Source organism: Chaetura pelagica, unplaced genomic scaffold (assembly GCF_000747805.2).
Source record: "Chaetura pelagica isolate M959 unplaced genomic scaffold, ChaPel_1.0 scaffold2452, whole genome shotgun sequence".
Classification (NCBI taxonomy): Eukaryota; Metazoa; Chordata; class Aves; order Apodiformes; family Apodidae; genus Chaetura; species Chaetura pelagica.
Window position 1 is genome coordinate 51,003 of NW_009952475.1, and position 11,305 is coordinate 62,307.

The 11,305-nt window shown below is 54.9% G+C and overlaps 1 protein-coding gene across 1 annotated transcript in view; it reads right to left on the reverse strand.

The window, feature by feature from the left end:
- Positions 1–995: 995 nt before the first annotated feature.
- Positions 996–11,305, reverse strand: part of LOC104398483 (protein CASC3-like) — a 14,519-nt gene continuing 4,209 nt past the window's right edge. Inside the window, exons 6-17 of the mRNA XM_010008599.1 lie at positions 10,427–10,454; positions 10,078–10,115; positions 8,405–8,563; positions 8,165–8,316; positions 7,597–7,773; positions 6,672–7,366; positions 4,984–5,048; positions 4,650–4,764; positions 4,026–4,124; positions 3,081–3,295; positions 1,862–1,984; positions 996–1,037 (exon numbers count right to left, since the gene is read on the reverse strand). Coding sequence (XP_010006901.1) covers positions 996–1,037; positions 1,862–1,984; positions 3,081–3,295; positions 4,026–4,124; positions 4,650–4,764; positions 4,984–5,048; positions 6,672–7,366; positions 7,597–7,773; positions 8,165–8,316; positions 8,405–8,563; positions 10,078–10,115; positions 10,427–10,454 — 1,908 coding nt within the window. The remainder of the gene's footprint in view (positions 1,038–1,861; positions 1,985–3,080; positions 3,296–4,025; positions 4,125–4,649; positions 4,765–4,983; positions 5,049–6,671; positions 7,367–7,596; positions 7,774–8,164; positions 8,317–8,404; positions 8,564–10,077; positions 10,116–10,426; positions 10,455–11,305) is intronic.

Genomic DNA, 11,305 nt, shown 5'->3' on the forward strand with positions numbered 1-11,305 from the left:
CCCGGGGAACCGCCGGGTTGGGGGACTGAGGTGCTGCCTCCAGGCTGGATGTGCCGGGCGGGTTCCGACACCCCCTTCCACTTCCACAGCAGCAACACCCAAGTGCTGGGAGCCAACCGCCCTGCGCTCGCCCTGCTGAGCTGGTTTGGCTGCTCCGGCAGCGCCCGGACGCCCATAAAACACCCTCTGTGCTGGGCTGGCAGCGGTGCCGGTGGGAATCTGCCCCTGCTTGGCAAGGGGTGCTTATGGTGGCAGGGAAGGGGGTCCCCCGGGCTCATGGGCACTGATCCCCACCCGCTGTGAACCAAGGGCTTGCAGAGGCAGACAGAAAATGCCAATCACATGAGTTACCAACGGGGCTTGTTCAGAAAAAGAAACAGGAGGTGCTTCTAAATGAAGCAACTGCTCAGCCAGAGGCTCCTGACAGGCTCCTGTCGCTCAGCTGTCCCTCTTATGCTTAAACAATGGCAGAAATAAACTTGCTAATTTAAAATAGAGAACTGAAATGAAGAATTAACTTATCAGCTGTCTCCATGGGGGGCAGGGGATGTTGCGCTCCAGTTAGTCAGACAAACAAATTCAAAATAACCAAAAGAAACAAATCAGCTTTACTGAAGGAGCCGGTTCATTTCTTAAATAAAAACAGAGACCACAATCAAGCCAGTCGAGTTTAACATCCTACAGAGGGAAAAGGGCAGACGTTTAGTAAGAGAGAGAAGTTGCGAGAACTTGTGGCCAAGGACTGGCTCTGGGGGCTGGTTCCTGGGTGACCTCCCCCCCCCAGCCGGGGGGAGGGCAGGGCAGCAGAGCGAGGCGGTTTTCGGGAGGGCACCAGTCAAACCAGAGAGGGAAGGTGCCTGGCCCTGAGCACAAGACGGTGCAGCCGACTTCATCCCGCTGCCTCATCTACGTGCTGGGAAGGAGCCTTTCCCAGGAAGGAGCTTCCCCCGTGCTGAGGTGCCAAGTCTGGCATTGGGATTCCCACAGCCGCGTCCCTACGTGTTGCTCCTCTCCTTTGACTTCTCACCTTTACTGTCCTGACGGGGAAGAGGAAAGAGAAGCAGAGGCTGAGGCAGCCCCACGCAGAGGGGGTCACCAGGGTCCTGCCACCAACACCCTCCATACCAGCTGCCACCGCCTGCCCCTGCCCCTGCTCGGGGCACAACCAGCCCCCCTCAGCTAACCTCTCCTCACAGTTACACATTTTTCCATCCCGAGGCCTTCCAAGGGGCCCCTTGATCAGACAACCTCGGGGTAGATCTGCACACGCTGCAGGTTTCCCAGCCCCTCTTGGTGCTGCCTCCCCCCGTGCAGGGAAGCAGCAGCACAGCCCTGCCCAGGCCGTTCCGGCTCGCTCCGCTCTCGGGTATGAACAAGGAAACCAAACACACACGTGGCACCCTGGTGTGTGCACACACAGCACGGGAGCAAGGACACTGCTCCCAGTGCAGGGAAAGGGCTCCCATCTCTGGAAAGCCTTCAAGTCTGCTGCCTCAATTATCTACTAAGGTCTCAACATTTATTCTTTCAGAGAAGTCACGGCCTCTGACGTCAGGGCTGGATTTTTCTCTCTTAAAAGTGTTTTGTTTTCTACCCTTAGTAAGTACATAAATAAAAAAGCAAGAGTCAACTTTGGACTTACTTTTTACGTGGGTTTAGTTTTAAAGTATTTAGAAACTCAAATTAACTGGAGCCCTGCTTACCACCTGCAACGAGAACCTGAGGTTTGGGACATGTCAAAGGTTAGACAGTTTGAGATTTCCTTGGAACAACGTATATTTCTGTTTTGGATGGGAGAGGGAGACTGCAGCATGGCACACACCCCAGGGGAACAGCATCACTCATGCTGAGGGGACGGTACCTCAGGAGGTGGTGGTTTGATAGTGACAGGCTGGGACGTCCTCCGAGGTGGAGAAGGCTTGGGCTGCACTTGCTGCTGGACAGTGTTGTAGTATGTCACCCCTCCGTACACCTGGGACTGGGCCTGTGTTCCCCAGAGAGCAGAAACATCAGTGCCTGTTGCTGCGGGGGCTGCACCCCCCGCAAGAGCCCCCCAGGCACATGACCAGGCTGTGCAAAGATGCCACCACTCAGCACCAAAGCTGAGCAGCCACAGGGGGATGGGGGGCTGTGCTCCCCAAAGCTACAAAACAGCAGCACCTACAGCTCCTGGGGGACCCCCAGCCTGGCCCTGGCCCTCCCCAGGTCTCCCCACTCTGGGCAGGCACAGACTGGGCTGCAGCTCATGGCCGATGGGCTCCTCTGCCCTGCAGCTCTGCCCTGTCTGAGCTGCTGCTTTTCTGCACAGACAAGGCAGATAACAATTCCCTTTCACACCAAGATCCCTCTGGCTGCCCCGGGGCTCAGGACCTGCTCCCAAAGCAGTGTGACTCCCTGGGGAGACAGCTGGGATTGGCCCAGGGCAGCAGGGAAGGTCAGGGAGGCTGCAGGGAGTGTGCACAGTGCTCATCTCTGGCCTGCCACTGCGTGTCAGCCGTGTGCTGCTCGGGTGGCCCATGCTGGGAGCACTGCCACGGGAACTTCCCCATCACCGTGCCCATGGAGGTGGGTCTCCTTGCTGCCCAGCCACTACTGCAGACACAGAGGTGAGAATGGAGCAGGAAGAGCCAGCTCTGTGCTGGCCTCACCACGGGCTTCCCTGGCCAGTGCCAAAGAACAGCACCAGCTGGCTGCCTGCCTCCTGCCTCATTCTCAAACAGAAGCAATTTTCAAGGTGTCCTTGGCCCAGCATGGACCTGGAGGGGATGTAATGGTCTACAGGCTCCTGGCAGGCTGTTCCCCTCCTCTGAAGGAGAAGATCCCAATTCGGAGATCCACCAATTTTACCCCCTAGCCCCTAAATCCAGGGTTGCTGCACAGCAGCCATGGGAGAAGTCCCTTTCAGTTACCCACTCCACACGGAGAGATGGAAAAGAGTAAACAACCTCCCCCCACAGAGCAGCCCAGCTGCCCCCCATCCTCCCCCAGCAAGCCTTGGAGCATGAACCCACACTCCCCAGGACCCCACCTGCTCCCCCCGATGGCTCCTGCTCAGGAAGGAGACACACAGCAGGGCTTACCTGGGTGTTGGAATAGAGATGAGGAGGGGGTGGAGGGGGTAGTGCTCCCGGGGTGTAGGGGTAGCCAGGATTCCCAAAATTCATGACTCCAGGAGGGGAGAAGTAAGTGGGAGCAAGCAGCTGCTGCGGCGGGGGCTGCCCAGGGGGCATGGAGACCGGCGGGGGGTAGAGCCCAGGGTTTGCCATGGGGGCTGGTGTCTGGTGGGGATGTAAACCTGGGAGTGACAAAGAGAAGCTGAATGTGACATCATGTGTACAGGTTGTCTGTCCCACAGAGGGCTGGGGCAATGCCAGCAGGGCTGTGCCCCCCCCGCAGCAGGAGGGAGGAGCCCCTGGCCCAAAGGCCTCTCCTGCAGCCACAACACCTCGGCTGCTGTGCTGGGCAGGGAGGAAGGGAAGCACGTCCCAGCAGAGGGGTGCACGGCCCCCTCCCCAGTGCTGGGGTCCCAGTTCTCCACAACCACACATGGCCCTGGTGAGAACATTCAGTTCAAGAAACTGTTTTTGTGGGGAGACAGAACATGCCAGTTCAACACCTCTCATTTCTTCTTTTCATTTTTGATCCACAAGCAGCAAGAACTGAAGAACCAGCCCAGCACAGCAGCTGGCACAGCCCAGCATCCCCTGATGGGAAGTGACTCAGCCAGGAGGGTCCACACAGGACCTGCAGCCATCAGCTGCAAAAACACTCAATGACCTCAGTCCTGCACTGGCTGCAAGGGCCAGAAACACCTATTTTTACTTTCATTGAAACGTCTGTACGTCCAGCCTCACGGCAGGAGGGAAACAGGTCTCTTCCATGTTGTAGGAACAGGGGGAAAATGGACTCCCCCACCAACAGAGGCTGCGTGAAACCAGCACCATCTGCTCCCCAGCACAGGCTGAGCCTCCCAGGCACCACCACAAGGCTGGTGGCAGCTGCCCCGTGCCCAGCTGGCTCCTCACCTGGATGAGGGAGGTGCATTTCCGGCTGCACAATCATCCCTTGGGGCGGCAGCGGGGCTGGGTTCTCACTGTGGGTGTAGATTGGTCCCTGGAATTGTACTGCAACACACAACAGTTGGTAAGGAAAAGCTCCACTGAATGTTATTCTACTGCAGCAAGTCACATGCAGTCTACCAGGCTCACAGGCTACAGCCTCCCAACAGAAAAGCCTCCTACTCCCTTTACAAAGCAGGAGAACACGTGGGGGAATTTCTTCTCCAACACTTTAAATGCTGGAGGAAATTCCTAATCCATGCTCAGTCTTGTTCTGTAATTCTCCCCACTCTTAAATCTCAGAGACATTGCTCTGATTTCAAGTTAATTTTAAATCCTAGTTCCCATGAAGAAAAGCAGTGACCTAAAGAGCACAGGGAGGTGGAAACACTGATTGTATTTCAGTGGGTTCAAACACTGACCAGGGAGGCTCAGAGCAGCTCTTGAACTACCACAGGAGATGATGCAGTGACTATTTACACAGGAAAGGGAAGACAAAGCCTCCGCATCTGCCCAGCCCTGACAGGAGGTGAGGGCTTCAGCTGCTCAGAGAGCTCACAGGGAGTCTGGAAGTGGAAGAGGAACACTCACGTGGGTCATAATAGTGCCCTTCCATGATGCTGATGTGCATGGGAGGTGCAGGCTCCGGCACCGGTGGTCGCTGCCGCTGGGATGAGTAGCGCTTCACGCGGCCCCCCTGCACTGCCTGGAAGAGTCCAAAGGCAGCAGGATCAGCAACCCCCTCTGGCCAGGGGGCACCCACCCACTCCCCCCATCCCCAGCCCTGCAAACCTCCACCTGGGTCACAGAGTAAAAACCATGACCAGCCACAGAAGGGACAGGGCCACACGGGGCTGCCACAGCCCAGACACAAATAACCGCGCTGCTGAAAGCAGGAGTCACCCCTGCACACAAAGAGCTTTACCATTTCCTCCATCCTGTTAAACTGAGGTGGTGGCCCAGTTCCCATGTGCATATGGTTAGGAATACCTGAGGAGGAAACAAACTGGTTATTATGGTTTGCATTGGTTGTCCATAAACAGCCACCTCATCCTGCTGGGAGGTGCCAGCAGCCTGGGGATCTTAAGGTATCACAAACACGCTCTTGCTTTCATGACAAGAAGCCTCCATCAACTTAATCTCTTAGGTTACAATTTTCAACATTTCCACACAAATTAGAAGCTGTTGTGCCACACTGTGATCACCCACGCTGCTCAACACCTTTTAAATCTTGCTGAAAAGCAATTAAAATCCTCAGCTCTAAGCCCAGGTGCTGATCTCAGCTCTGTTCCTGAAGAGACAAGGGGCCTCCTCAGAGCAGAAACAAGGATCCACGTGGGACTGGGAAAACCGGAGTTTAAGCCCTCTGTAGGGTGTAACCACTTTGATCCTGGGCTCCTTTTAATCCAAACAACAAAGTTACAGCAAGACCATTCAAACCACAGGGCCAAACTGATCACAGGAGATTCCAAAATGGGAAAATGGAGAAAACAGATGCTGGAAGCACCCACGGATAACTGGTACTGCAAACACACACCCAGGAATCCATGCTGGGCACCCAGAAGGACCTGCTGGCTGGCTCATCCAGCCATGTCCCTCCAGGAGTCAACTCCTAGATGGAACAAAGGGACAGCAGAACAGTCTGTCCTTCCGGACAGAAAGGGGTCTGCTGCCTGCATTCTAGAGCTGCCTCATGGTCAGTTTGTTAAGGTGTTTCATTTTTCAGCAGCAAAAAGCAAAAAGTACATAATATCAGTTGCAAATCACTTCTGAACTCTCCTACTTCGAGCACATTTTAACCTGCTCACTTGCCCCTGCAGTGGGGACCAAGGGTCTCCTCACACCAAGATGTTACCAGTCAGGTCAGTGCAAGACAACTGACGGTTTCATGACCTAAACTTCAAGAGATGCTTATGAAAGCAGAGAGTCTCTTTCTTCTCCTTGCTCCAGTTTTATTTCCCTCAGGAAGGACTCTATGACTCCCCAGAAGAGACTCTAATTCTGCAAAGAGATAATTATACCCAAATGACCTCTCACATGGATGCTCAACCAGAACTGTCCTCAGCACGGGGGTAACTCTGCCACATGCACCTCTCTCGCCGGCTGCTGCCAATGGAGCAGATTCCTCCTACCAGGCACAAATGGATTTGCTGATCCCAGTCAGGCCTCAGCTAGTGGCAATCAAATCCCAGTGCTAGGAAATAAGCTGATAAAGAGTGGAAATTCCCTCCTGCTCCTGAGCAGGGCATCACATGAACCCGATTATTTGTCACCTTTACCTGCCAGCAGAGCACAAGACCCCTTAACTGCCCTACTCCCGTGACAGCTGCTGGTCGCAGAGATCCAGCAAGTCCCTGCTGTCTGCTCCTCACACAGGCTTTCAGCTTCACTGAACCTCCCCCATTTTCAACACAAATCAGGACAGAAAGAGGGAAAGGATTTGTTTTATGTCCCTCCCGGCCTTAATTCAATTTACCTGCACTTGAATGTTTAATTTCCCCTCTTTCCTTTCTGTTTTGCCCTCTCTAACCATGTCCACAACCAGCATGGATCCCACCATGCTGGGGCTGCAGTGGGAAACCAAGAGGCTGCACCAACTTCCCCCCCACTTACCCCTCAGCTCCCGGGGCTGCATGAACTGCGACTGCCCCGGGGTCCAGTTCTGCTCGGTGAGATTCATCTGGGTCATCTCCTGCTCGAGTCCATCCAAGCTGGATTCTACTTGTGACTCCCAGTTACTGCTCTTGGCTGGCGGGGGGGACGTCTCTGCTTGCATAGGTTTTGGAGGCACAGGAGCCAGCCCTTCCGAGGCGGGAACTTCATCTGCCAGCTTCCCCGTGTCCCCAGCTTTGATTCTGGTCCTTCTTGCCCGGGAATAAGATTTCTTTTCAACTGGTCTGTCTGGTGGTGGTGGTGCAGCATCGGCAGCTGCAGCTTGGTTTTCCAGAGCGACCTCCTCCTTGGCAGGGCTGCTGTGGACATGAGCTGCTTCCATCTCGGGGGACTGGTCTCTGGATGGGGTTTGCTCCGCACGTTTTCCTCGGTAGCTGCTCTCCTGCTTGGCCTGCTCGCCATTCCGAGAGAGATGCTGGCCACTGGCTTCTGCAGCACGGTAGCCTGGACGGGTCTCCTTGTAGCCCCCCATCCTCGGGTAGTTGCGAGGTGGGGGCATCCTCCCTGTTCCCGCGGAGCTCCGGCTGGTGAAGGTTCGCGGGGCAGCCGAGGTGCTGTCTGCACCTTGGTGCCTTGGGGGCTTATTTGGCCTTTCGTTGGACCAGTTTGGGTCTCGCTGAGGGGGACTCCCAAATCTGAGGGAGGAAAACAGTGCAAAGGACTGGGAAGAAATCCCTGGGTGAGAGATGCTGCTGTGCCAAGGAACCCCTTCTCCAGGATGCAGCATCCTGAGCTCCCAGGACCAAGATCCTACCCTGAAGCCAAAGCCATTTTTGGGAGAGAGAGAGGGGTGTTTCCCATTCGGGGCTTCAGACCAGTGTCCCTCCAGGATGGGCCAGGCTCTAGTCTAGACTTTGCCGCTCACCTTGGTTTGCGCATCCTCCTCGGCTTGATGTCATCGGGGTTGTGAGCTGACCTGATGTCGTAGCCATAGAGAGCAATCAGCTCCTGCCTTGTCTTGGGGGCCTGCTCGTCCTCCCGGAATTTGTCGTGTTCCCAGCGGCCCTCGTCCTTCCACAGCTTCCGCTGACGACCCTTCGGCCTGGAACAGCAACACGGGGAGGACCAAGAGGTGGTTGTGAAGCAGAGGCAGCTCCAACCAGCCCCACACGCAGCCACCCAGCACTTCTAGGGCAGGGTGTGCACAGGAGACACTGTCTCTTCTTCCTCCCACTCCTCCTGCCCAGCAGCTGCTGCTCTCAGCACAAAGGGTCCCTGCCGGCCGGCAAGAGGCTTTTCTTGTGTTTTTTTTTCTGCATCACCCTCGGTTTTCCCTTCAAAACACGGAGCCAAAATGTCCTGGCAGGACATTGCAAGCAGGCAACTGAAGCAGAGACCTTCCCAGAGCTGCACACTGAGGTACCGAGCTGTGCTGCCAAACGAGGCCCAGGAGCCAGCCCCCCACCCCAGAGGGGCAGGGGACACCCACATACCTGACCTCCTCCTCCTGCGTCTGCCCGCGCAGGTCATGCTCAAAGAAGAGCCCTTTCCGTGGGATGTAGGCTGGGTTCTTCCGGTCCTCGTCATCGTCCAGGTGCTTGGGAACTTTTTTCCCAACTTTATTCTCAACAGGTTCAGTGCTCTCCTGTCAAAATCAGCCAGCTCTCACCACTGCAGCAGTCCCTCTGCCACAAGCCCCCCATGGTTCAGGGAACACATGTCTTAACACCTACCTGGCCATCCCCACTCTGCCTCTCCCCGGTCACAGCACCTTTGGGGTCAGGTTTCTCATCCCCTTTCTCTGCTTTTGCTGCTGACTCACAGGAACCATTACTATCCTGCTTCAGTTCCACTTTGGCACTTTCTTCCTCACTGTAATCCTCTTCCTGCACCTGAAAGAGACTCAGTTACTCAAACAGGCCCCCTTAGCAGCAGGTCCTCCAGGAATTTTCCCACACATCTGTCCCCAAATCTGGAGTTAGATCCCTATTCCAGCTGTTAGAGACCCAACTCTCTCATAGCAGAGGATTAGCTCTCCAGGTCCTTCCTATCCCTATATTTGTATAGAATAAACAAAGACTAAACCTAACACTTTTCCCCACCAACATCCACCAGTTGGGCTTTCCAGAGCCAGGACCAGTTCCCCCACAAAGCCACAGCCTCCGAAAGAAAAGGGGACACACACAGCAGGACCAGGACCAGCTCTCTCACAAAGCCACAAACGTCCCTTCCTTCCCACACCAAGGGCCCGGATCCAGCCAGTGCTGCGTTCCCAAATTCCCTGGAGTTACTCAGCTGACTCACTCCCAGCACTCTGCTCACAGGAGCGTGACCTCGTTTCACCCTCCAGGAGCCCAAGCCTTGCTGAGGCTGGAGCTGACACTAAAAATAGCTCCGTGTCATTAACAAAAAGACTGCTCTATTTTTCTCTTTCAACACAGCGTATTTGCACATCAACTGCTCCTTTTGTTTACGTTGGGGAAACCCAGACATGGCATTATTTTTAGGCACAGGAACAGAGTCATCCTGGCATGTCAGTGATGCAACACCCCCCTGCTCCAGCAGCCCAGGGAGCACCAGAGCTGCCCAGCCTCCAGGGAGCCTCGGCGCAGCGTTCCAGGCTGGAAAAGCTGCAGCACAGTCAACACTGGGAGCTGCCCCCACCCTCCCCACGCTGCCTTCCTCGTTAATGGCAGTGATTAATTCACAAATTAACAGCCCCTGTGAGCTTCAATGTCATCTGCCTCGCTGTTTTGTGTTTTCTTGTAACTGCTGCCCCACCTCAAGATCCCCAAAACTGTCTCCAGAGAAGGGTTTTCAGCAGAAAACCTTAACTGGAATCATTAGAAACCAAAACTTCTCTAAACTTCCTGGAGATGTTAAATTTATGGTTCTGAACTAAAAATCCAGGGAAACTCCAGCCAAAGGTTCCCTTCCTGGCACAGGCAAGGGGCCTTGGTACACACAAGGGGGGATTTTCTCAGTGCAGAACAGCCAGCACTTGCAGGGTGTTACCCCTCCAGCTGCAGAAGACAGGGGTGCTGCCTGGGAAGCTGCCAACATAGCACTTAGTTTTTAAATTTTAACTAATTAAAACCCAACAAGCTTCCTTCCACACCCTTCTGGGCCATGGCAAATCCAACTGCCAGTGTCCACAGGCAGCTCCAGGATTGTTCACCACAGAACTGCCCGGCCAGGGGCTCAGAACACAGAGCATGCAGCACTGGGATCACTCCCAGTCTCCACTCGGCTGGTGGGAAGAGGACAAGCTGGTGTCTGCAGAACAAGGTCATCACTGCAGCAGGGGCAGGGAACCAAGGACACAAACTGGGTTTTGTGCTAAAATTATGCAAGACAGAGCCACTCAGCAGAACCCTCTGAACAGTAGGACAGACACTCCTCTTACCTCCGAGTCTCCTGTGCTTTCATAATCCGAGAGTACAGCTGTGGGGGAGTGAAAAGAGTTTGGAGTCAGGGCAGGAACAGAAGCAGCTTCTCTGAGCTGCAGGAGGGCCTGGGCAAAGGGCCCCCGGGCAGCCCCTGAGCAGCTCCAAAGCCTCCCTGAGGAGCAGCATTGCTGGCTCACACAGGAGGCAGCAAGGGCAAGTCTGGGGTGAGCTGTCCCTGCTCTGCACGTTTGCCCACTATTAATTGGGATGACAACAACTACAGGAGAACCAGGAAAGGAATTTTGTCTGGTTTTCACTTTCTGCACACCAGCAGCCCTCACAGGGCCAGACAGAGTAGTTACTCACCATCTCCTTCAATGCCATCCTCACTTTCCTGCAGAGAGGGAGAAGAAGGTGTGTTAGCACAGCTGAAGGGCAGCAGCCATGTCCCTGCAGCATCCTACAATCCCAGACACAACGATGACAAGGTTTGGCCCTGGTCCTATTGCAGCTCCCCTTAGAAGCTCAGCTTCAGTGACCAAGAAAGAAGAAACGTCAGGGCTGCTCCCAACATTCCCTAAGATCCCTCCAGGCTGAGCTGCTCTGGGGAAAGGCAGCTCGAGGGAAAACTGTGTGAAGTGCTGGCAGTCTTGGGAGGGAAAAGAGTGACATGGACAGACATCTCAGGAAGGGAGACCCTAACAGCTGCCTCGGGGAAGGACAAGAGGATTACTTGAAGCAGGAGCCCAGGAATAACAAGCAGAAGCCAAGCAGGAGTGAGCTCAGGCAGACATCTGCTAGAGACTCTGGCGACAGAAACACGACCCTGCAGAGAGAAGCTGCTGGATGAAGGGGAACAGCTCAGAGAAGGGAAAGTTTCTAGTCAAAGGACAGACTGAAGGAGCCACTCAGTAAAAACAACCTCAGATCAAAAATAAAACCAGTCAGCACGTTGACAAGAGGAGCCCAAACTCTGAAACGGATGAGCAGGAATACACTGTGGTTTGGGAGGAATTTGAACAAACCAGCACCACAAACACAGGGCAGGACAAAATTGCACCCAGCTGGAAACTGCCAGAGAAGACAGACTGCCCAGCGGGGCGGGGGGACCCGCTCCCCAGGCACCCCAAAAAAGGTTTTCAGTGACCACACTTTAAAAAGGGTGGTGAGAATTGGGAAAGATGAGACCTGCCCTCCAGGCTGAGGGACCCCAGCAGGCAGCCAGGACACGGGGGGAACCCCCTG